At 35.9% G+C, this 25,311-nt stretch overlaps 3 protein-coding genes across 6 annotated transcripts; all 3 read left to right on the forward strand.

Annotated features, from left to right (window-relative positions):
* The first annotated feature begins 227 nt into the window (after nucleotides 1-227).
* LOC132180021 (uncharacterized) lies at nucleotides 228-817 on the forward strand. Its single transcript, XM_059592862.1, has 2 exons — nucleotides 228-660; nucleotides 748-817. Exons 1-2 carry the CDS (start codon nucleotides 241-243, stop codon nucleotides 751-753), a joined length of 426 nt encoding a protein of 141 aa, XP_059448845.1. The 5' UTR covers nucleotides 228-240; the 3' UTR covers nucleotides 754-817.
* A 7,483-nt stretch (nucleotides 818-8,300) lies between these two features.
* Nucleotides 8,301-14,725, forward strand: LOC132179756 (4-hydroxy-tetrahydrodipicolinate reductase 2, chloroplastic-like). Of its 3 annotated transcripts, none has more exons than XM_059592526.1 (9): nucleotides 8,301-8,647; nucleotides 10,394-10,631; nucleotides 11,324-11,457; nucleotides 11,581-11,655; nucleotides 12,071-12,172; nucleotides 13,433-13,542; nucleotides 13,647-13,734; nucleotides 14,153-14,247; nucleotides 14,418-14,725. In XM_059592526.1, the coding sequence occupies exons 1-8, from the start codon at nucleotides 8,465-8,467 to the stop codon at nucleotides 14,219-14,221; spliced, it is 999 nt and encodes a 332-aa protein (XP_059448509.1). In that variant the 5' UTR covers nucleotides 8,301-8,464; the 3' UTR covers nucleotides 14,222-14,247; nucleotides 14,418-14,725. The 3 variants fall into 3 exon arrangements, with proteins under 3 accessions (XP_059448509.1, XP_059448510.1, XP_059448508.1); XM_059592527.1 differs by having other exon boundaries at nucleotides 14,153-14,225; XM_059592525.1 differs by having other exon boundaries at nucleotides 14,153-14,725.
* An 802-nt stretch (nucleotides 14,726-15,527) lies between these two features.
* LOC132179360 (poly(ADP-ribose) glycohydrolase 1-like) lies at nucleotides 15,528-25,070 on the forward strand. 2 transcript variants are annotated; one of them, XM_059592066.1, is made up of 10 exons: nucleotides 15,528-16,056; nucleotides 16,745-16,848; nucleotides 17,793-17,997; nucleotides 18,137-18,241; nucleotides 18,496-18,614; nucleotides 19,495-19,638; nucleotides 20,563-20,668; nucleotides 20,883-21,080; nucleotides 23,582-23,644; nucleotides 24,751-25,070. In XM_059592066.1, the coding sequence occupies exons 1-10, from the start codon at nucleotides 15,610-15,612 to the stop codon at nucleotides 24,937-24,939; spliced, it is 1,680 nt and encodes a 559-aa protein (XP_059448049.1). In that variant the 5' UTR covers nucleotides 15,528-15,609; the 3' UTR covers nucleotides 24,940-25,070. The 2 variants fall into 2 exon arrangements, with proteins under 2 accessions (XP_059448049.1, XP_059448050.1); XM_059592067.1 differs by lacking the exon at nucleotides 15,528-16,056 and adding an exon at nucleotides 16,071-16,441.
* Nucleotides 25,071-25,311: the final 241 nt, after the last annotated feature.

The following is a 25,311-nucleotide window of genomic DNA, read 5'->3' on the forward strand; positions in this document are numbered from 1 at the left end:
CTCCTAAATATGGGAGTATCATCATCATCCGTTAACAACCTCGATTTGAATGTTGCTCCTGCAGCACAACCCATTGTTATGCCTGACGTGCAACCGGAGGTGCCTGTTGTTCCCCCTGAAGTGTCTGCTATTCATCCCGTCGTACCTGTTACACACCCTAATGAACCTGCTGCATATCCTAACGTATGGCAGCCAACTTTTGTCTTTGACAATCGCCCTATCACTATTCACGATTCTGTCATGCTCCATGATTCTACTGCTGTAGCAGTGGCCAAAGGTTTCGTAATTCCACGGGATCAAACGTTCTTAGCTGATAGGTCGGATACTGATGCTATTAATAACTCATTGGCATTCAGTATCCAAGGTGCTGCTTCAGTTTCTGACATGGCACAACGTTTGAGTGCCAGAAATGTTGAGCTGAAAGTCTCAAGAAACCAAATCGGGGTCTTACAGCGACTGCTCAAATACTACAAACGAAAACACGTGGATTTGAAGCAGGAGAATACTCAGCTGAAAAAGATGATGTTATCTTACGCAGAATACTTGGGACCAAAGATGCTAGAAATGGAGAAGAATACCGAACGTCTCCAGCGACAGCACGAAAAACTCCGGGTCGATGTTCAGGGGTGTTGCAAGTCTCTCCGCACACGCTCTAGTCAGGTACCTCATTAGAAATAAATATTCTCTTTGATAATTCAATTATATAAATATATACGATTCTGCTCATACTAGGTTTTCTCTATGCAGAAATAATCTTCCTGGAGCAGCTCTGAGGAATCATCTGCTCATCATTACCACGTATCTCTTTATGCAACAAATTCCCTTCTTTTTTTTTTTTTTTTTTTTTTTTTTATGGACACTGGTATGTAATATTATAAGGAGCTTGTTCTCCAAACATTTCTTTTCGTAATCATTCAGTGCTCATTCAATATTCATTATGAAATCATTCTGTCATTGTAATAACTTCCTTTAAACAAACAATCTGTTTAAAAAAGTTAATCACTCAATAAAACATCTAAGTATGCACCATCACATGTTTTCAACCTCTAAAATACCTTAATATCATTGAACATATATCTTATAAGAGAAATTTAGATCATGTCACTATATTATATCACTGTATTATATTGTCTTTCAACTCTTACCTTTATGCTTCAATTTACCTCAAGAATAATAATCCATTATCTTTACTTAGTAAAAGAAAATTATATCAAAAGCTTTGGCATGTAACTAAAATTTCTCATAATTTCATATCCACTAATGCCTCAAAATTTAAATATTATCCACAACCTAGGAGCATCAATTCATCCTCAAAACTTTAAGCATCACTTCAATATAATTTACCTCAATTACAGAAAACCTAGCACCTCAAATTCTAAGAATCACCTCAAAGATTTCATGAATTGTACCTTAAAGTCATCACAATCATTTGAAAATATCAAAATCCTTAAACCACAACTTTATATATCAAAATATCTTATAGATTCTAGGGTATACCTCATTTGCATTTATCCCTGCAATACTTAGGCATTCACTTCATGCCACTACGTAATCCTTATTCATCAATCCATATATTATAACATCAATCATAGTATCATTATTGTCATCGACCAAACCTTAGCCATTACCAAAAACTCATATAAACTCTTATATCATTAATTCAGTTCAAGAATCATTTCACAACCGACATCCATAAGACCATTCATTACCAAATCACTTACACAATTTGTCTCACAACCTAAATCCATAAAACCATTTTGTCGCCAAGTTAATTTCACAAATCATCTCGCAACCTAAATCTATAAAATCATCATACGATTTTTAAATCATGATCAATAATCTTTTCTAAATCCTCGAGACACCTTAAAATATACCCTTATCAATCGATACTCTAGAAAACTGCCGCAAATCCAAATAGGCAGATACTATAGATCACAACCTATCTATAAAATAAAAATTCATCTCCGTCATTAACATGATCACAATAATAAAATCCTCCAAATTAATCACACTAAGATGATTTTTTTTTTTTTTTTTTTTTAACAAAAAATTAACCATTAGAAAAATGCTCATGCATCATTTATTAGAGACCACACAACAATGCACACTCTACTTGGCCGGAATGTGGCTTCTCATTAACCCCCCAAATTTTTTTTTTTTTTTATTTTTTTATTATTTTTTTTTTTTTGAAAAGTCTGCCAGAACCTTATAACCTTTGCTCTGATACCAAAATTGTAACATCCCCAGCCCGTTAAGGCTGAGTTTGCCACTTTTCTTCTTTTACAACAAAAGTTTTTGCAAAGATCTATAAGGTCTATCAGAGTACTTGATTTTAAAGGATACGAAAAATGTATAAAACATTATTCAAGAGATTTTATTACAAGCGAAATTAGAAAACATTAAACTTTAGTTGCGGAATATCATATCATTACAATAACTTATATGAAAAGACTTTGAAAATTAATAATTATTCCCACCCCATTCCGGCCTCCTATTCCAGCATCCTTTCTACCTGAAAACAAGAAATAAAACTGAATGAGCCCAAAGGGGGCCCAGCAAGTAAAATCCACAACCATAAATAGTTTTACTCCTTGTTCTCAGTTTTGAAAATCATTTTCGCAAATAAATATAATTCTAGCCATAATAATATCTGTATGTACGGTTGCATCTCCCGTAACATATACATACTATTACATCTAGTAATAGATCATCGTTGTAAATCATCTTTATAAATCATCATCATAATGCATCATTATAAATAATCTCTGTAAATCATCATAGCATATCATCGTTGAAAATATAGTATCATTTTCTCATAATAAGGCCCATGTACACTATTACCCCTGTGTACGAGGGTTGCGGGTCCTTGTGACCATGGCACTGAACTGTGGCCACAGCCATGCCCGACCGTCAATTAACTCTTTCTTGGTGCACTCAACGGTCTAGTTGATGGAATACCACCTTCTGGCATAGCCTCCTTCAGTGGTTTCGCCTCCATCCGAGTATCGGTACCGAACTCTCATCTTATCTTATCTTGGGGCCAAAAATACTCTCCTCCATACATGTGCCCTCATTTCATAAACATTTATCTCATCTCTTGTACTTTTCTTTGTACTTATTTTGATGCATCTTAGGGCAACATGTAGGAGGGTTTATCATCTTTTTTTCTTTCTTATAATCATCATCATTTCTCAACTTTCTTTTCTTAAAATGGAAACTTTTCCAAATATAAACTTGTTGTGCTTAAAAAGCATTTAAAGAAATATAAACTTTCTAAATAATTCTTTTAGAAATCCTTCATGCATGCAACATAACTTCATAATACGTAAATAAAATAATCATTTACAGTTTGATACAAGAATATATAAATAGCATGACATGAAGTAATTTTAGAAGGGGTAGTGAATTTACTTACCTCTAGACTGAAGCTAAAAGTGGTATGAAGGAATCCAGTTGCTTCAATATGACTAACACCACTAGTATATCTTTTGAAACTAATTTCTAAAGTCCGCTATCTCTTGTGTTCTTTCTTTCTTGTAGCGCTTGGTCTCGCCCTTTCTCTCTCTGTTCTGAGTAAACACTCTTAGAAAGAAGAAAGACCGAGTAAAAAGCGGAAGAAGGAAGAATATATGCAAGAGATGGGAGAGGAGATGAGTGGTGAAAATTCTGAAGGAGAAGAGCTCTATTTATAGGAGAAAATCAAATACTATTCCACCAACCCTACACTATTCCACCAACCCTACACTATTCCACCAACCCTATACTATTCCACCAACTCTACACTATTCCACCAACCCTTTACTATTTCACCAACCCTATACTATTCCACCAACCCTACACTATTCCACCAACCCTATACTATTCTACCTTCAATTTACAATTATACCCTCATTCTATCTTCAATTTACAATTATACCCTCATTTTACTATTTCACCAACCCTATACTATTTCAACAATTACCATTCTCTAATTACCACTCTCATAAATTTCCCAAGAATTAAAATCCTTAGCTATAATGGATATTAAAATAACATCATTATCAAAATAATCTATTTAAATAGCTTTGAAAATTCTGGGACACTACACAATGCCTACCACTCACCACTGAACCTTCACCCACCTTCGAGCTCTCAACACTAGAGAGTCAAAAACTAAGTAAGACAGTGGATCCTATGATTTTATTAATGGATATTTTGTTTATGAGGTATTTTATTAAGAAAATAGAATTAGGCCTTGTTTGGTTTGCGGAATAGACCATTGGATTGAACTAGCTAACACTAGGTATAGCTAGTCATTTGTTTGGTAACACTCTATTCCTTGGAATAATCCATTTTCATGGGACTACTAATCTCATACACGCAGGGTTAGCTAAGCCATTAAAAAATGAATGGCTTAACTAATCATTTCCTGTGAAATTAAATTAATTGTATAAATTGCCACAAAAAACCCCACTTGTGGGATTAATTTTCGTCCTCTCTCTCTCTCTCTCTCTCTCTCTCTCTCTATATATATATATATATATATATATGTCTCTTTTTCTCCGCCTCTATATTTCTTCGTTTTTTTTTTTATCTCTCTTTCATTTTCTCTCCTCACATTCTTTGCACAAGCCCGCATAAACGAATTTACGCCGTCTCAGACGGCTTTGTTTGGACGAGGAAATGGATTTCTTTATTCTCCTCAGACTGTTTCCTCGATTTTTCTCGATTATGATTTTTATTTTTATTTGTTCTTTTATTTATGTAATCTTTTTTTTTTTTTCTTTTCCTTTTCTTTCTTTGATAGAGAAACAGAATCTACAAGGTTTTTTATAAAATACAAATATATAATATGTTTTTTGATTTATTTTGATTCTCTGTACATTCTTCAACTATATATTTTTTTTTATATATAAATAATTTTGTAGCATAATTGCAAAAAAAAAAAAAAAAGAATGAAATTAAAAGTAATAATATAAATTGTATTTGTATTGTAGTGCACAGAAGAATTTGATCCGCAATATGATTGATTATGGCAATATTGCATTTAATGCCGACGAAGGAATATGATTAGGTAGTCTATCTCAGCGTTACAACCGAAACAGAAATAGGAATAGTAATATTAACCTTCTTTATTACGATGGTAGCAAATCATTTTCCAAATGGGTAGTTGTTCGTAATAGCAGAGGCCTTAATAAGCGTAAATATCGTTATAACATTTTATGTGTTTTAAGATGAGATGTTTATAGTTAGCGATTTTGGCGTAGCGCAAAGCTGTGCTTGAGGATGCTGAGTATTAGATTTGGGCTTGCTTGTCGGGTTTGGAGTGCTGTCCAGAATCAGCAGGATTAAGACCTGAATTAGAATAGTTCGATGGAGTTGATAGCTGGTTAGTGAAATTGACCAACTAGACTACCCCAAAAAAATGGACTGGTCGACCAATGGGTCAACCCGGGTGACCATCCCGACCGTTTAAATTGCTTAAAAAAAAAAAGCAAAGAAACTCTTTACCCAAGTTAAGTAACCTAAGTATGCTTGGCATATGGATCTCTCTCGGAAATGCGGACTTTATTTGACATGGCATGGATCCCTTTGACCATGCCATCAATACTATAAAAAAAAAAAAAAAAAAAGAAAGGCCACATACTTGACATAATTAAAAACAAGATAAAAAAAAAAAAAAAGAAGAATGAAAGTCCTTAATAATATAAATTGTATTTGTATTGTAATGGTATTTTAGAAAATTTGATCACAATATGATTCAATTCACCAACATATTGCATTGTACCAAACGAAGGAATATGATTAGCTAGTCTATCCCAACGTTACAACCAAACAAAGAAATAGGAATAGCTAATCTATTCCACACTCTTTTATTCCCAGTAGTAGCTAATCATTTTCCAATGGACTAGTTATTCCGCAAACCAAACGAGGCCTTAATAGCGTAAATAGTTATATTATTTTTGTGTGTTTTAAGATGAGATGTTTATAAGGCATTGACAATTTTGACATGACCTGCAAACTCGATACGAAGTTAACAGGTATTGGATTTGGGCTTATCGGGTTCGGGTCTTAATCGAATCTACCGGATTAAGACACGATTAAATTCGTTTTTGATGGGTTGACCCAACGGGTTAGTCGAGTGACCTACTAGACCCTTTAAAAAAATGTCGGACGGGTCGACCCGGCGGGTCAACCGGGTGACCCGCCAGACCCGTTTAAATTTACTTAAAAAAAAAACAAGAAACCTAAACTGCCCTAAGTTAGTAAACCCTAAGAGTAATGCTTGGCGCAATGGATCTATCCGGGGGAAATCCTGACTTGCTGACATGGCATGGTCAGTGGACCATGCCAAATCAGCCTACTTATTTAAAAAAAAAAAAAAAAAAGGCCACATGCTTGACATAATTAAAAACAAGATTAAAAAAAAAAAAGAATGAAGAATGAAAGTCCTTAATAATATAAATTGTATTTGTATTGTAAGGGTATTTTAGAAAATTTGATCACAATATGATTCAATTCACCAACATATTGCATTGTACCAAACGAAGGAATATGATTAGCTAATCTATCCCAACGTTACAACCAAACAAAGAAATAGGAATAACTAATCTATTCCACACTCTTTTATTCCCAGTAATAGCTAATCATTTTCCAATAGACTGGTTATTCCGCCAACCAAACGAGGCCTTAATAGCGTAAATAGTTATATTATTTTTGTGTGTTTTAAGATGAGATGTTTATAAGGCATTGGCAATTTTGACATGACCTGCAAACTCGACATGAAGTTAACAGGTATTAGATTTTGGTTTATCGGGTTCAGGTCTTAATCGAATCTACCGGATTAAGACACGATTAAATTCGTTTCAGATGGGTTGACCCAACGGGTTAGTCAAGTGCCCCGCTAGACCCTTTAACAAAATGTCGGACGGGTCGACCCGGCGGGTCAACCGGGTGACCCGCCAGACCCGTTTAAATTTACTTAAAAAAAAACAAAAAACCTAAACTGCCCTAAGTTAGTAAACCCTAAGAGTAATGCTTGGCGCAATGGATCTATCCGGGGGAAATCTGGACTTGCTGACATGGCATGGTCAGTGGACCATGCCATGTCAGCCCACTTATTAAAAAAAAAAAAAAAAAAAAAACGCACGCACGCAGAGTAAGCCTTTCAGGTTTTCTTCTCTTCCTCTCCTCTTCATTTCCAGTCGCCGGCCTCTCCCTCTCGCTCGTTTCCTCCCTGCCCATAAAATCTCTGTGGCCGTCGGAGAAGCTCACTCTCCCTCCCTCACACCTGTCTTTCTCACTCCGGCGACTCGAGAAGAAAACCGTTGGTTGGGCGTCGGCAAAGGATCTAAAAAATCTCCACCTCCGGGAAGGCTCTCTCTCTCTCCTCCACCGGCGGTTAGTGGTCCTCTCTCCTACAAGCGCCGCTGACCCCACCACCACGAAGGCTGAACGCCAACTTTTTATTTTCTATTCTAACTCTATCGCAGCCCCCCCCCCTCCCCCCAAAGCCGGCGACTCTCTCTCTCTCTCTCTCATCTCTGAATCTCTGCGCTGCGCCTCTTCTCCCTGTGGTGGACGGTGTCACGGTGGTCATCTGAAATTCTGAATCTCTGCGCCTCTTTCTCCGTCAGCCCGACTCAGCCGCGCCTCTCTCTCTCTCTGCACTCTCTGTCTCCGGTATGGTATCTCTAATCTTTGAAAGAGTTTTACCTTAGTGCTGTTTCTCGGCTCTTAGAAGGCTCCATCTGTTGGTTTTCTTTTTAAAACTTATGCTGAAGAGGCGTACAAGCAAACAGACTAGATATGTGAAAACTTGAAACTCTTAGTATCTTTTTAGCATTACTAATCTTTGAATCAACTCATACAAATCATCACAAAGAAATAATGTAATAATGGAATGAAGGATATACTAAGCCACCCTCATGAGAAGCAGCGATATTGAACAACTCCGTCCAATTGGATCACAACCCCAAAATCATCTCACTTATTCCCCCTGAAATACAAGTAATTTTTCTGCACAAACTAAACAAAAAAGAGAATTAATTCAGAGAAAGAGAACAGAAAAAGCTAATCGGGGTTAAAAAATGCCTAAACATAAAGTTGAAAATTGCTAATCATGTCGGGTGGTCTTGATTACCGAATATAATCCAATTATTTTAAACGGATTAAATGGGTCGTGTCAGTCATCCGGATAGTGGTTAAACGTTAGCTTTAGAAGATTTTAATGAAAATAAAACGACACAGTTTGGTTAGACATTGTTTTGGTTAAATCTCGGCCTTTGTTTTTTTCTTCTGTTTTTCTTCACACGCCCCGACCTAATCAAATTTTTTTCTCGTTTCTTTTCTCATTTCTCATTTCTCCGCTTGCCTTTTTCCATCAGGCTAAAGGGTTTGTGTCAAAGGTTTCATCTTTGGTTGGCCTAAACCCCAACTTGCTTGAAGTGAACCACATCCGCCTCTCTCGTAGACGCAGCCGACAATGTCGTCCTTGCTGAAAGTGAACCACCAGCTTGGGTTCTTCTCTGGAGGCATAAGACCGACAAGTGCCATTCGTCGGAATCAAAGATCAAGATCATCTGTCATCTCAATGTCGTCGTCCCTGTCAACGACACAACATCTCGACCAAACGATGTCGTCTCAGAACCTCAGCATTCCCATCATGGTAATGCGACGATAACACCCTTTACAGTAATTACTAATGCTTGATGAACCTTTGCAGTTTAACTTGAGACCCATTCAACTGCTCTAAACCCTGATTGACATAATAATTGGTTTTGACCAAGTATATTCCAGCTTGCATCAGTTTTTTTTTTTTTTTTTCTTTCACCTCTTGTTGATGTTAAGATGATTGAGGAGTGTTTGATAATGGTTCTGAAAAAAAATGCCTTTTGGTTTTGGTTTGGAAATGTGGTTTGATGCCATATAAATGCGAGAATTGTTTGGAGGATAGCACCTTTGTGCTTATTGTAGTAGTGCTTATTGAAGTGTTGTGCTTCTTGTGGTGTATTTGAAGACAACGAAATGTAAGGAGCTTTGAAGATCGTGAGATTTCGGGAAATGATGTTATGTTTAAATCCCTTTATAGACGGATAGCGGGGGATAACAGGATGCATTTTTTTTTTGTTACTTTTGTTCTTCTTTTTCTTGCTACAATGGGTTCTCTTGTATTTTTACTAGGGTTACACCCAGCTTTATAATGAGACTGAATTATATATATATATATATATATATATATATATATATATATATATATATAAATGGAGATAAGTATTTTTTGGTGGGCCATATTTGAATAGTGTTTTGTGTTTTGAATTGTTGGTTAATGATTTTAAGTCATCATTTTGCTAACAACACTTTCATGTATAACCCACCAATTCCTCTTTAGGTCCTTCAGATTTACATACTATATAGTCTTTAAGAGGCATTTGCATCTTTTACACTGGATTGGGCATAAATTACTTAATCTATTTCCATATCATTCCAAAGATTGTCTTCTTCTGCAATGCTGTTCTGTGACTATTTTTCCCTGAAAATCGATTATGCTCCCATAATTGCTAAACACTTCTAATTCAAAACAAACATGTGATGTTCTTACTGAAGAACTTTGAAAGAGGTCCCGAGGTGAGCAAGTCCAGATTTTTGCTTTTCTCTAGCCTCTTGCGTTGGATTGGATTAGATTGCAGTTTGTGAGCATCAATTGGAATGAGTTGTATGCATTCAGCCAAGGGATACGTGATTGGTAGAACTGTTTAGGAGAGTAAGGGGTGATTGTGCTTGAAAATAATGCTACTTCACATGCCTCTGGAATTATGGATGTGGGTTATAAGCTTTTGCTTCAATATCATGTCTTCTTAGACTACGAATTTTATATAAGTTTGTGCAGAATATTGCTCTAGTGATGATGCTCACCTGGGATTTCTTATATTTGGAGTTGAAAATCGGATTGTTAAGGATATGATATGGCTAAAAAACATGTTGAGTCTTATATCAGATAAAATGGTTTAGCGGTTGCATGTTATTTCAAAAACAAACAGAGCTGTGTTGGCAAGGATCTATACACATATAATGTCATAGCTGTATGGTGCCACGGCCAGCAACACATACAATAATTAAATCATTGTTTAATCTTATTTTTGTCAGCGTGACAGTTTTTTTATTTTCATTTTTTATAGCTTTTGTGCCTCTGGGAATTCCATTTTATGCTTTAACCACTTTTCATGACATATAATTTAACAACACTGCGAAATGCTTTTTGTATGCTTGTTATTAAGTTAGTGAAGAGACCTGAAATTGATTAATTTTGTAAATCTTCTGTGATGAGAGAAGTTGTACATTTTAAGACTATTTGTAGTATCTCATGGTGGAGATGGTGCACCTCATGCATTTCTTGTTACTACATTTGTTTTAGGTAAATGGTTGTACAGGCAAAATGGGGACGGCTGTTATCAAAGCAGCTGATTCTGCAGGAGTTAATGTTGTTCCTGTATCATTTGGCTCGGCAGAGGAGTGTGGACAAATTTTGCAAGTGCATGGGAAGGATATTCTGGTACATGGTCCAGCTGACAGAGAAAAGGTCCTTGCATCTGTCTTCGATGAACATCCAAATTTGATTGTGGTGGACTACACTGTGCCTTCTGCAGTAAATGGTAACTATTATGGAACATACTATTTGGAAAAAAAAGGAAAAAACAGAAAACAAAACCATAACATGGACTTCATAGAAATTTCTTTTGTGGCAAATGGAGCCTTGATTTAAGATCTTACAATAAAGTGAGTGAAGTCACCATTTAACCTTGAATCCAATAGTACATCTATACTATCAAGCATGGGTTATTAAATTATTTTGTGCTATATTTAAATTAGTGGAAAAGTTGCTGTCCTAAACCTATCTCCTTAACATTACAAGGCTGTTTGTTGTTTTATGTGGTTGTACTGATTGTAAATTGTAACTATGTTTTATCGGTAGTCCAAGAAAGTTGACTCAAAATAACAGTGCTTAATCCATGCTCGTGCGAATCTGTGCCTTACTACTTTTTGTTAAAAGTAGTACAATATAATCTGTGGGAATCTGTGCTTTTACTACTTAATCCATGCTTGTGGTGCAAATCTGTGCCTGCAATAATCCAACTTTACTACAGTAATATATCAATATATAATAATTAATTTGGAAGTTATGAATTAATTGTTATACTACCCTTTTGTTAAAGTAATGCAATCCAATTCTATATCATATAAATCCAACTTTACTATATTGATGCAGGGGCTCTAATTCTTCTTCTATTCGTCATTTGAGTTTATCTCGTTAAGCTTATTTAAATCTTATGTTGTGGATGTGTAGATAATGCAGAGCTATATTGTAATGTTGGAGTGCCCTTTGTGATGGGAACCACTGGTGGAGACAGGGACCGGCTATATAAGACAGTAGAAGACTTTAACGTTTATGCAGTAATTTCCCCACAAATGGGTAAACAGGTGATCAGAATTTATTGCTCTTAGCTGTTTGGTTTTTGTGTAAATCAGTACGCTTTATCATGTATAGTATAACACTCCAGAACTTTTCCTTTCACGTTCTTCTATAATTTGTTGTTTGGTCAGGTTGTTGCGTTTCTTGCAGCCATGGAAATTATGGCAGACCAATTTCCTGGGGCCTTCTCTGGGTACTCCCTACAGGTCTCTCTCTCTCTCTCTCTCCCGGTTTTCCTTGTAGGGTGGGGGACTTAAGTAGTTCCAATCCCTTGGTTGGGTTTTCTTATCTGTAAATTGCTATTTCTCTCAATTTTCCTTGGGAGGGTGGGGGCTTAAGTAGTTCTTATCCCTTGATTGGTTTTTCTTACCTGTAAATTGCTATTTCAAGATGGTCATTCATAAGAATACTCAACTTTTATTACAATGGCGCCACACTTTCCTTTTATTTGATGAATCTTTTTGTTTCGGGTGCACACATTATGTGAACTAACTAACTAGTCTTGCAATTCAGCTCTCAGTACTCATTATCTATTATTTAAAATGATTGAATCTTTTGTTAGAGTGTGAGTTACTTCATTGTATTATTAGCACTGTCTGAGGCATTGATTTCAAATTTTAGGCAATGGAATCCCATCAAGCAAGCAAAGTGGATGCATCTGGAACTGCCAAAGCTGTTATTTCTTGCTTCCAGAAATTGGGAGTGTCTTTTGATGTGGACCAAGTAAGTTAAAAGAATTTTTATATTATTCTTTTGATATATATCTGTATCACCCCGCCCTAAATGATATGATATTGTTAGCTTTGGGCCAAGCCCGGGTTTTTAGTATTGGGTTTACCCTCAAAAGGCCTCATACCATTTAGAGAGCATATTCCATATAAACACATCTTCTTTTTCATACCCAGGCAATGTGGGACGTCACCTTTTCCAAAATAATAATTGTGAGATTTGCTGGATGAATTTGCTAGTCATTTGTCATAATTTTCTTATTCAGCGTCAATTGTACTGAAGCGGATCAAGCTGGAATTTGGAGCTTGGATTTGCAAATACATTTTTAAATTGGCCTATTTTGTGTTGGTTTATGGAAGCTTTGCTCATAGATGTTCATTTTAACTGAAAAAGAAGAAAAGTTTTAAATCTAGAGGAATTTGTTAGAAGTGAGTCGGACTGCCTTGAATCAGGTGGTCCCCATACCCCTTTCATAGTTTCCAACATTCATTCCATAGTAGTGGTTAAAGGTTTTATGGGAAATAGATGGGTAGAATCCTTGGTCTTCTAGCTTTAGTCTTCACTATTTATCATCTCAGTACTTTTATCTGGTGACAGCTACAAGTATCATTGGCCATTTAACTATAAGAACTAAATGATTTCAAAAGGACCTCTATCCAAATGATTTTGCCTTGTCCCTTCCTCCCCCCATTTTCTTCACTCCCCCTTCTGTTTGTGTACTGGAGGCTATATAAATAGGAGCACCACCATTTTGGATAAAAATGCTCTTTAGCTATTTTTAGAAATATTTTTCTGACATACATGCATGTCGATAGATATCAACATGTCAAAAGAAGAGACACTGGGCCTTTTTATTTTTTATTTTTTTACTCTTATGTTGATTGGTAGACTGATATGCAAAATGTTAAGAGTACTTCTGTCCAATTTTCTTAATATCATGAAAAGAAATCGATAGAAGAATTTGGCAGGCAGATATCTAAATTACTTTTTATCAGCCTATTGTCTTGTGCATCTTGATTCAAAAATTTAGAAGCATTCTGAATTTAAAGTTTATTTATTTTTTCTACTTATAAAAAAAAAGTTTAATTTTTCCAGTTTGGTAGGATTTTTTCTTTTCAATGGGAGAGTATCATTTCTGATCTCTTTTGTCTGGTCACATTTGCTTTATTATAAAAACGGGTGTTCGTCCGAAATGGTTTTTGAAGAGTTTTGGCAACTTCATTTATCTTTTTATTTTTTTGACATTTTTCTCAGATACAAATGATACGGGATCCCAGGCGACAACTTGAGATGGTGGGAGTTCCAGAGGAGCATTTGTCAGGTCATGGATTTCATATGTATCATCTGACATCACCTGATCAAACGTAACAATCAACATCCTAAGTCATCTCTCTCTCTCATGGACTTTTTTATTGTGTGTCAGCTAATATACTAGGAATGATGTTATATAATATTTTTATCCTGGCAGAGTTTCCTTTGAGTTTCAGCATAACGTTTGTGGTAGATCAATATATGCAGAGGGTACCATTGATGCGGTATTATTCCTTGCCAAGAAGGTACTGATGCTTTCATTCCTCATGCTTTGTGATTGTTTCTGTTACAATGTTTTACATTAATGATTTATAACGAAATACACTCTGATGCAATCCAACTGTAATAGCAGTTATAACTACTATATATTCTTACCCCTTTTACCCTTTTCTGCAATATCTCATTGGTCAAATATAATATTAGAATATCTGTTTTAGAAAGAATTAGTTGTCTCAAAACTATATAAAAAACACCTTCAGTGATAAGAAGAATATTTGTTACTTATCAAAAAAGATAAGAAGAATACTTGTTGAATTTCGAACAATAACCCTTGTGTTTCTCCCGTGTTTTTGTTGACTGGAGTAGGGTTTAAGCTGTTACGGTGTTCTGTTCAACCATGCTCTTTTTTAACTATTGAATTGTTCAAATATTGTGAAAATGCAGATCCAGTCGAAGGCTGACAAGCGGATATACAACATGATTGACGTCTTGCGAGAGGGTAACATGCGATGAAGAAGTGGGTAACATGGGACTAATAAGTAGGGTTTTGCATACAGATTTGTATTAGTATTTAACTTAGCTTAAGTTTATTAGGTACTTGTTTGAGTAACATGAGGATGGCAATTTTGCATTCGTCATCGTTTCCATTACTATTTTTCGTGTTTATTTTTCGGAGAACCATGTGGCTGATGGTTGCAATGATAACTAGGAGTGGAGGCAAATGCTAAAATGTTGTCCAGAAATTACCTCTACCGAACACGATGGTGTGCCAAGAGCCAAGCTTGAATACATGCCAACTCTGGCTTTTGCTAATCTCATTCCTGCAGGGAAACCAGTCTGAGCTAAGCATTGCTGAGCTTAGACGAGCTGACCCATTGGAGCTCCAACGGTTATGATGTCTGGGCTTGTATGATCAATTCACTGGCCTTTCTTGTTTTGTTTCTCTGTGCCTGGTTAGGAACGAAGGCATATCTTGAATTTTGCATGAAATGTCATGTAGACCGACTTTTTGGTGGAGAGTTTCTTGTGAGAGATTGCTGCAGCTTTACCAAGAATTGTGGTGTTCCACTTACGACCTTGCTTGGGAATCAAGGCTCTCTTTTACAAATATCTCACCTTTTTGAGTCTTTATGAGAATTAACACCCTCTTTCATATCAAAACAGATCTTTTTAGGATGGCATACTTGTTTAAAACATTTTGCTCAAAAAACAAATGGACAATATTGCCTTTCTAAATGCACTAAATAAATCATCTCTTCCATATCGATACTTTTTGTGTAAGCTTCTCGTGAGAATGAGAATACCATTTTGCTCACTTTCCATAATGCTGGATGGACTCATGGCTCCAAATCAAGTTATTTGTTCAAATTAGTGAGAAAAAGTGTGCTTGATATTGGATTTAGAAGTGATTACAAGTTTTCGATGGATAAAATGTTACACTTACCAAATTGTTTTTCTAAAAGTTTGCTCCAATTGATGTATTATTATTTCATGATACATTTCTTAAAATAATAAATTTTATTAAATGGTGACACATAAATTTAGTAATTAATAAATTTTTTGTCCTTGATAAATATTAATGTGATATCTTTCAATGTAAGTCTGGTAATTAATAAATTAAGTCTGGTAATTAATATATTTTATTCATCATAATTATGGGTTATAAAGATGACTCACTGCATATGCAAATTTCTAAATAATTTATATTATTAAGAGTATAAAAATATTATCAATTCCTCAAAAACTCTAAAATATTAAGAATTATTAATAGACTTGAAGAATCGAAAAAAAAAAAAAAAGACTTGAAGAATTGAATAGAGAAAAAGTAGAGACTTGAAGAAAAGCACTCAAGTCTGAAGGTGACAAAACCCGGAAATCAGAGAGAGGGAGAGAGGGAGAGAATGGAGAGCAGAGAAGACCTGGAGTCCATACTACCATATCTGCCGCTGTTAGTACGGTCGTCGAGTCTGTCATGGCCGTCAGTGGCGGTGGAAGAGGCACTGAAAGCGATGGCAGGAGGACCCGATCACAGCATGGTCGACACAGGGGAGGCACTATTCATCGCCATTACCGCTCTCAGGAGGCTCTCTCCTTGCCTCTCCTCTCAGCCCTTGGCTTCTTCCGCGTCTCATGGTTACGCTTTCTTCTTCGACGAGTTGATGTCAGAGGCAGAATCCGCAAAATGGTTCGGAGAGGTAGTCCCGGCATTGGCGAATTTGCTCCTGCGCTTGCCCTCTTTGTTGGAAGCGCACTATCAGCATGCTGATTATGGCCTTTTCAATGGAAAGCTCAAAACTGGGCTTCGTTTATTGGGTTCCCAAGAGCCAGGAACGGTGGTTCTCTCCCAGGTATATATGTACCAGAAATGATAGACAAAAGAACCCATACCTCATGGAACCCATGTTCTAGATGGGCTAGTTGTTGCTAATTACTGTGTTTCTGAATGATTTATTGTCATAAACGTGCTAATATTAAAGAAACTGAAGATGGGTTGTGGTAAGAAAAGGTCAGCATTCAGCAACACTAACACTTTAGAAAGAGAGGAAAATGGAATGTAATATGATCTTCCTTTTTAGCCAGGGACCTATTTTTAGTATCGATAGAGCAAAAGTAAACCCAGATATCCCATCAAACCTGAAACATTCACATATGAGAACAAGTTTGGGCAGCCAGTTGTATGATTGTCTGTTTTGGGTCGGGTCATCTACTTCGCAATCACTACTTTCATCAAATGTAAGTATTTAATTCTTTTCTTTTGCAAAATTACGAATTGGCATAGCTGATTTAGATCTTCCTGGAGGCTTCAGGGGCAGCACTCAAATAGGAAACACCACATAAAGATTTTAAATTTCCAAATGGATGGCGTTCTTTCTTTCAACCCATTTGGGCAAATTCCCCAATCATACTGCATCCTGCCTGAGACTGTTTTCCTCTTTTTATTTATATATTATCCGAAATGAAATATATTTTTTTTGTGTTATTGTTTTCTCTTTATGGTATCACCTTTTTGATAATTAATGTTTGTGTTGATTTCAGGAATTGATTGGTGCTCTTCTTGGATGCTCTTTATTTTGTCTGTTCCCAGTCTCTAATAGAGGTGTTAAACATCTTCCAACAATCAACTTTGATCATTTGTTTGCGTATGTGAGATTCAGCTTTCTTCTGGGAAATCTTTTATCAGTCTTATTAGGCATCTAAAATTATGGGTGTGAATTATGGTTATAACAATATGGTTCTGTTTTCTACTTGTGTCTCTTTGATCCTTTCAGTAGATATAATATTCTGGATGAAAAAGGACAATTTGACATGTCATAATTTTGATAATATAATTCTGATGGTGTCAGATAATAATATATAATCTAAGAGGCATTGTTTAACAAGTGGCTACATAGATACCATTTCATTAAGATGCATAAAATTTCTTGAGGTGACATTGAACAGTATAACATTAACCATGCACTATTATTAATCCTAAATGCGCTTGTCTTATTGCTCCAAGTATAACACGATTGGCTGTAGAAGGCTGCTGCAGTAGAGGGTTGAATTATCTTATGCATCTGGATGTTGGGTAGGAGTGTGCATCATACATGTGGCGAGTATTACCTGTATTTCCCAAATATTTGTTGATTTTCTTTAGCGCATGTGTTGAATGTCAATTGTAACGATCAATATAGAAATGGCAACACAATACATATATTCTTTTGATAAGTAATACATTTTATTAAAAAGCGTAAGGCGCCCCTAAGTACACAGGTAATATACACAAGAGGCTTCAAACGAGCAAGAAACCCAAGCCCTCAAACCCAAACCCCGACAAGCCCTCAAACCCAAAACCCACAATACAACCAAACCAGAAACCCCCCGAGGCACTCAACGCTGGAAAGCGTAAGTCTTGCAACACAATATATATTTTTTAGTTGATTTCATGAGCTTTGTATTTTATCCTGTTTAATAATTAATTCATCTTCTTTGAGTTGGTGTATATTCTACTATAGTTTTATATATTTTTATCTGGCGAGGCTTGCCAATATCTTATCATACTGAATTCAAGATCTGAATGTGTCTAAGATTTATGAATCTTCAGGAGTCTCTACGACAGTTACAACCCAAACCAGGAAAATAAGATAAGGTGCATTGTACACTATTTTGAAAGGATATGTTCAGATATGCCTGTGGGCATTGTCTCATTTGAGCGGAAAGTACTTCCTTTGGAAGGTCGTCCACTATGCATATCATATCCCAATTCTAAATTTTGGAGCAATTCTGTCATTCCTCTATGCCGTGTTGAGGTAAAAAATGAGCAGATGTATTAAAAAGTTTTATTTAGATGATTTATCATAAATGCTGAATACAATTTCTTTCCTGTTATTTCTTCAATTTGAGACAAAGATGGATTACCTCTTAGGCGGTCTTTCAATATCATTGTAGGTCCAAAATTCAGGCTTGATAGAAGATCAATCCAGTGAAGCTCTTGAAGTGGATTTTGCAAACAAGTATTTTGGAGGTGGTGCTCTACGTAGGGGCTGTGTACAGGTATACCTTACAAAATTAATAAAGCTCATGTGGTCTTCTAGTTTGTACTTAATCTGGTATTAGGATGTCTGATACTTAGATATATTGTTCCTGATGTGTTCCCTAATGGGGGCATACATGCTTTCTCATTCAAATTGCATTTATGCATATTTTACCTTCCTGTGGGTCATGCAGACCATGATGTTATTGCAATCTCACGTAAAGTTAGTAAACTTTGACATTTGTTATTTCCTTGTTTTTATCATCTTATGTAGGAAGAGATCCGTTTCATGATCAATCCTGAATTAATTGCTGGCATGCTTTTCTTGCCTTCCATGGCAGAAAATGAGGCTATAGAAATTATTGGTGCTGAAAGATTTTCAAGCTATACTGGGTGAGTATTACCTGGAGGACTATAAATCCGATTTTGACTTAGAAGGGGTAATGATGTTGTACCAATTGCCTTTTGCTACTCTCTATGTTTTTTATAGAGAGTAAATTTGTGTTAATTTGATGTATATGATTGTTGATGATAACAATTGGTGTATTATAAATCATATATATGATTTTTTCTAAAACTGATATGAAAAAAAATCTATCTTGTTTTCACATGGTGATCCATATTGTCTAAGAAAACCAGTAGTCATAGTAAATATCTTGGTTGCACCCCCTTTGGTGTTTCTTAATGAATTATTTACTCACTATAGAAAATATGTATGGTTCTTGCTAAAATTAAACTTCTTTTGATAAGTAAAAGATTTTATTGAAAATATGAATGGGAATTGCGAAGCACAAAGGTAGCATAAAGGAGGTGCTGAAATAATTTATTGTCATGGGTTTGGGGATATGAGGCATTTTGATCACTTGCAATTGTATAGTGACCTATTGTCCCTCTAATGAAGCGCTCTTTTGAAATTAAGATAGTGCTTTGTGGAAAAGTGCATACCCACAACTATTTTCCTTACTTGGAAGTTCTATTTACTCCATAGGCTGGCCTTCTATTGTGAAAAAAATTATTCTCCAGCCAAATGTGCTAAAAGTGATTTTGGCATATGAAAACTTTTTTAAATGCTTACTCCAGACATAACATCATCTGTGCAAATATTAATTTCCCATCATGTTATTGCCACATTAGGATTCTGTGTCTCCGTTGTTTCTTATATAGATGCTATGGATGTCCCAGTATTAACTTAGATATTTAAACTTCTTGTTTATTGTAGTTAACTTGTGCTGCAATGAAAATATGATTCAAATATCATCTATTTCTGGTGTAGGTATGCCTCTTCATTCCGTTTTTCTGGTGACCATGTGGATAAAAGGGATGTAGACTGTTTTGGAAGACGTAAAACCAGGATCATTGCAATAGATGCATTATGCAGCCCGGGGATGAGACAGTATAAACAAGAGTGCCTCCTCCGGTTTGTAAATTCTGTTTTCTAGCACCACATGCAACATTGAATTCAGAGGTGTCTGAAGTAGGTTTATTTGAATGGGAAGTCTTAATGTCAGTTGAAGCCATTTTCTGAGCAACATAATACTTTTCACTTATACGTGCAGCTTGTTTGCACCATCTAGTGGAGCAGCCTTTAAGGATTTTTTTTTTCTCCTTTACTGGTCACACCTATGGGATTAGTTTTTACAAGACAATTATGGAACCAGTCTTGTTCTATGGCTAGGATGTTGGTCTTATAAAATGACAATATCAATTTATGAGTATAACAAGACAGAGAAGATCTAAGTTAACTAGGAGGAAAGTAAGTTGGTTTCTGAGTGACATGTATAAATTCTATGATTTGTTTGATAGCTCTGCAACACAGTTTTAGTACCATACTAGCTTTACTGTTGTTGTCTCATGCTTACCAGATGACAATTTATTGATTTAGAATGTTGATTGTTGAGTTCTAGTCAAGAAAAAGACGTATTAATACCAATTGAGGTTAGGGCGAGAATAAGTTGGTTTGGCTATTGGCAATGAGATTTACTAGTTGTATGTATGAAGGGAAATATGGTTCCCTTAGAGGTGTTGCAAAGAAATGATATTTTTAAAGGACATGGCTGAAATCAATGAGCATTTGAATTAACAGATTTTTGTAGATGTAGCTAAAGTTGAAAGGGTTATTAATAGGGTATCCAGCCAAAGTTAAATAAGTAGATTAAGACTTTGTTGGTATATGGATCATTGCCTGTTGAGGTTGGTGGGTTGCTCTCCCATTTATGATCAGTAGGTTTTATATGCATTCTTGTTGCCTAAATGTCTTCCTTAGATATTTTACCCTTTTTCTAGTCTTTTGGCAATCACAAAATTTTATCATTCTATTATTCTAACTTGTTTGTTTCATCAGGGAGATTAATAAGGCATTCTGTGGCTTCTTTGATCAATCTAAGTATCAGCAGTACGAGAGACTGTTTCAAGAAAATGTGTATTGTGAAGCTCAGCTTGATCAGAAGGTAGAAGACCCCATTGACATGTCTGGGAATAATCTTTTGGTTGATTTTCTCTATGGCTTTGTGATGCTGTCATTATTTGAAGTTGTTGTTGATCTAACATTATTTGAAGTTTTATTAGTTTGGCATGGCTTGTCTCATTATGTGCTTGAGAATTTGATTTTTGCATCTGTTACTAATTTGCTAGCTTGATTATTGGTCTTGTGCTTGTTGGTAGTTGCATGAAACTGCCTCAACTTCTGGTGAAACATATGGAGGAAAATCTGTAAATCAAGTAATCAGAAATTATGAGAAGAATTGTCAGAATATGGGCCACGAACATAATATTGGGATTGTAACTGGGAATTGGGGCTGTGGTGCTTTTGGAGGAGATCCTGAACTTAAGACCATGATTCAGTGGCTTGCTGCTTCTCAGGTAATTTTGTGTCTTCAGCTGTCAAAAAGGAAAGGAAACAAAGGTCATCACTTTTTATTTTTATTTTTATAAAGAATGTTGTATATGGCATTTGATGGAATAGAAGTATACTAATATACATTCTTCTTACAAAATACACATTATGTACTTCCTTTTAGTGATATTTGTGCTTCATCCATTGATTAGGACAGAAAACCAAGAGTTTTTTGCTCCATACTTCTTGTATTGGTCATCCCCATGTTATTTCAAAATGCTTTTTGAAACTCAAACAAATGGCTTCACTTAATTAATTTTCGATGTGGGCTTCACCTATTTTGCTGATTCACATTATAAGCATCACTGTCACTCCTTTTTCTGTAGATTTTGCAACTAAAATTATAATTCTTTTGATGAATGCTTGAAAGAGGTCAAATGGATGAAATGATTTTAAACTCTTAAAGATCTGAGGAATGCTACAAAGTCCCTCTTGTGTCCCTCCAAGGATGATTTGACTCCTAAAATCACCATTAGACTTGTGATTGGTCATTATTGTGCTGATGATAAATAAATCTCAAGACTACATGACTATTATGCTGTTAACACCTTTCCTCTCTCTTTTATTTTATTTTTATTTTTTAAAGAAAAAGATAGTTTGGACCTTTAAAATTTTAGATTGTAATATTATAGGGACTTTTTTTTTGTACACCCGTGAATAGTTGAGTTTTACATAAATTTAGCTTGAGAAAAGAACATCCTGAAGTGGGCATCAAACCCTCAAGATAGCTTTTCCGGACATGTTTAGCATTGTCCGTTAAGGATGCTGCTATGACAAACTATTTGGAGCTTTATAGTGCCTCTCATCAGCGGAATATTAATTTTCTTAGAGCGGCTCATGATTGGGAGTTGGATTTCTTTACCTCATTCTTCACTTTGTTTTAATTCATTAGAGTGAGATAGGGTGGTGAAGACAAACTTTGTTGGGTTCCTTCCGGGAGTGGGGTTTTTTTTTTTTAATTTTTAATTTTTAATTTTTAAATTTTTAATTTTTTTTAAAATTTTTATGTTAGAGTGTACTACATTGTTCTTGTTCCCCATGATAATACTCCTTTTTTCCGTGGAGGAGTATTTGGTGGAATAAAGTTCCCTTTAGAGTGATTTCTTTGCCTAGTCGGTCGTTTTAGGGAAGATCTTCATTATGAACAATATAAGGAAACGACAAATCATCATGGTTGAGTGATGTTGTGTGTGTAAGAAGAATGGGAAGTAGTGGATCATCTTCTACTCCACTATGAGATTGCAGATGCTATTTGGAATACTATCTTCAGCACTGTAGGGTTAGCTTGGGTTATGCCTAGGAGTGTGCAGGTAGATCTCTTTACCTGTTGGAGAGTGCCAGGGGGTAGGTTTAAGCTTGATGCAATTTGGAAGATGATACTGCCCTGTTTTATGTGGTGTCTCTGGAGGGAAAGAAACAATTGGAGCTTTGAGGATCGTGAAAGGACCTTGGTGGAATTATAGGCTTCATTCTTTAGTACTCTTTTTCATTGGGCTGCTGCCTCAGATTTTAGTGCTATCATGTTTCTTAGATCTTTTTTTTACTTCGAGCTTGATGTCTCTCTTGTATACTCTCTATGTACTTGGGTTGTGCCTGTGCATTTTTTTAATGAATTTGCGAGTACTTATAAAAAAAAATATTTAGGTTTTAAATTGACTGTCGTTTGAGAAAGGAAGAGGGTTAGAGACAAGGTCTGATACAGTGATGGTAATAGAAATGTCCTATCAGTGGCCAAATGGCATCTCCTTGGCTCTCCCGTCGCACAAACTAGTGATGGACACTGAGCTCAGGTTCAATCCTAGGTGCATAAATTGGGTTACCTAAGAAAGAATTAAAAGGAATCTCCCAGAAACTCATCTAGGGGAAGAAAATCAGGGGTGCAAGGGATCTGATTTTGGGTTAACTAGGTAGGACCAGCACTGAGTAATGACATTACAATTTGGATGAAAATCAGGGGAAGAAATCTGTGAGTGCAAGCGATCTGATAGAAGAGGACATGTAACTTGGGTTTCTGTTTTAGTGCCATTGGTGCAGAATAAAACTCAGCTTGTTGTATATTAATTTGTGTTGTTTGCCTGTTTCTCTCTCTCTCTCTCTCTCTGTGTGTGTGTCTCTCTTTCCCCCGCTGCCCTTCCCCCACTCCCCTTTTAGGTATGATTCAGCTCTCCCAAAATTAAAAAAAAATTGTTGGATGTGTAAACATGGACTTCAATGTTTGGTGTTAGCATAGGTCCTCATTTCTCACATGTCTTTTACCACTTATGTTAGACTGAACCATATATTTCTTGAGAAGTCTTTAATTTTCTCATATACTATAGTTCTCAAGGGGTGACATTTGTGTGGAAGTGAAATTGATAGACTTGTGTCACTGATGGAAAACAAAGAAACTCTTATCTCACCCTGTTCTCTCTCTCTCTCTCTCAATCAAATACCAATCTTTCTTATATTCTGGGTTCATGTCTTTCAGGCCTTAAGACCGTTCATATCATACTACACATTCAATTTGGAGGCATTGCAGAACCTAGATCAGGTACTTGTCTTTACTTTCTAGTGTGTGAGTACTGGAATATGTGGTAAAACATTATGTAATTATGCTATTATATTAGAATTTTGGCTGTTGGTAATGTAGAGGGCCTACTAAAACCCGACACGTCACAAGCAGTGTTTTTGTGTTCTGCTTTTTGCCTAAGCCAGATATCCCCATGAAAGTTTAGCTGCAAATATTCATATTACAGAGAATTCTTGCATGGTTCAAGCTTCAGGCTTCGTACCAGAATTTTCATTATTGTATTCCAGAATTCCTGGCCAAGCCATTGCTACTGCAGTTTTTTAAGCTTTTTATGCTATATTCCAAGTTATCGGGTAGTTCCTGAGATTATGCATCAAGTATGATTAGTATTAGGGTTAAATTCACTTTACCCTCCTGAAGTTTCAGGAGTTTTTCAATTCGAACCCCAATGTTTAAAAATTGGCAATGTATTCCCCTAATGTTTCAAAAATTTTCAATTCAAACCCTTCGTTACTAATTTCCATCTAATTGGACGGAAGTCATCTCACGTGCGTCTCATGTGGGATTTTGATACCCTCTATTCCAATTTTGCCATCATTAAAACCTATGAAATTATGTAATTATCCTGAATTTCATAGGTTTTAATGAGGATAATTACGTAATTTCATAGGTTTTAATGAGGGCAAAATTAGAATAGAGGACATCAAAATCCCACGTGAGACGCATGTGGGATGATTTTCATCCAATTAGACGGAAATTAGTAATAGAGGGGCTGAATTGAAAATTTTTGAAACATTAGGGGGGTGCATTGCCAATTTTTAAACATTGGGGTTCGAATTGAAAAACTCCTGAAACTTCAGGGGATAGTGAATTTTTCCCTTATTATTATCTATGCTTAGAGTTAAGCTAATGTAGATTTGAAAGGATTGCTAATCTTATCATTTAATTGCTACCTGTTTGGCTTTGGATACCATGCTTGAACCACCTTTTATTTGGTGTCACGTTAGTTGTCAACAGAATGCTACTTATATTTGGTGATCTCAAGATAACTGCATTTCTTTTAAACTTATGGCCTCAAATATTTATTTTTCTTAATTGCTTCTGTCTCAATTGACATTGGATGGCAGGTGACTCGGTGGATCCTGTCGCATGAATGGACCGTTGGAGATCTTTCGAACATGTTGGACGAATACTCGTGCCAGAAATATAAGGGACAAACTAATGTTGGCTTCTTAACATGGCTCCTTCCTTCTTTATCCAGCCATGATGTCGAGATGCCAGATGCCGAGATGCCAGACTTACCAAATATGCCTTAGCACTTTTTTTCTTTCTAAGCAAATACGCCTTAGAGCTTGCTTGATTATTGAATTGCCTATGCATCCTCCACTTTTCTATGTAGCATTTTCTGTGAACTATTTCTGTCAGAAATGAAGCCAATTTTGTAGTTGTTGCCTTGTCTCTTGAGTTGTTTATATGCCTTTCTCTGTTTTTCTTGCCCAAGTTATCTTTTGCCAAAATCTGTCTTATCTACCATTTCTGGGGACTGGGTCCCGTTTGAATCAAGCGCAGGTATGGATTTCATAATATCATTTTCATTTCCTGTGCGAGTAAAAAGACAGAAAAGAACAATCAGGAAGGGTGGGGTGGGAATGGCCTCACAGGCAGAGTTGGTTGGCACTTGGGTGGAT

This window comes from Corylus avellana, chromosome ca4, assembly GCF_901000735.1.
Source record: "Corylus avellana chromosome ca4, CavTom2PMs-1.0".
Lineage (NCBI taxonomy): Eukaryota > Viridiplantae > Streptophyta > Magnoliopsida > Fagales > Betulaceae > Corylus > Corylus avellana.

What these genes read in the sequence shown, in the direction of transcription:
- LOC132180021 (XM_059592862.1), top strand. Translation starts at nt 241, where the DNA reads ATGCTCCATGATTCTACTGCTGTAGCAGTGGCCAAAGGTTTCGTAATT.
- LOC132179360 (XM_059592066.1), top strand. Translation starts at nt 15,610, where the DNA reads ATGGAGAGCAGAGAAGACCTGGAGTCCATACTACCATATCTGCCGCTG. An exon ending in TACGTAGGGGCTGTGTACAG is followed by an intron (nt 18,242 to 18,495) that starts GTATACCTTACA and finishes CATCTTATGTAG; the next exon opens with GAAGAGATCCGTTTCATGAT. An exon ending in CATTGCAGAACCTAGATCAG is followed by an intron (nt 23,645 to 24,750) that starts GTACTTGTCTTT and finishes ATTGGATGGCAG; the next exon opens with GTGACTCGGTGGATCCTGTC.
- LOC132179756 (XM_059592525.1), top strand. Translation starts at nt 8,465, where the DNA reads ATGTCGTCCTTGCTGAAAGTGAACCACCAGCTTGGGTTCTTCTCTGGA. An exon ending in CCCCACAAATGGGTAAACAG is followed by an intron (nt 11,458 to 11,580) that starts GTGATCAGAATT and finishes TTGTTTGGTCAG; the next exon opens with GTTGTTGCGTTTCTTGCAGC. An exon ending in CTGACATCACCTGATCAAAC is followed by an intron (nt 13,543 to 13,646) that starts GTAACAATCAAC and finishes TTATCCTGGCAG; the next exon opens with AGTTTCCTTTGAGTTTCAGC.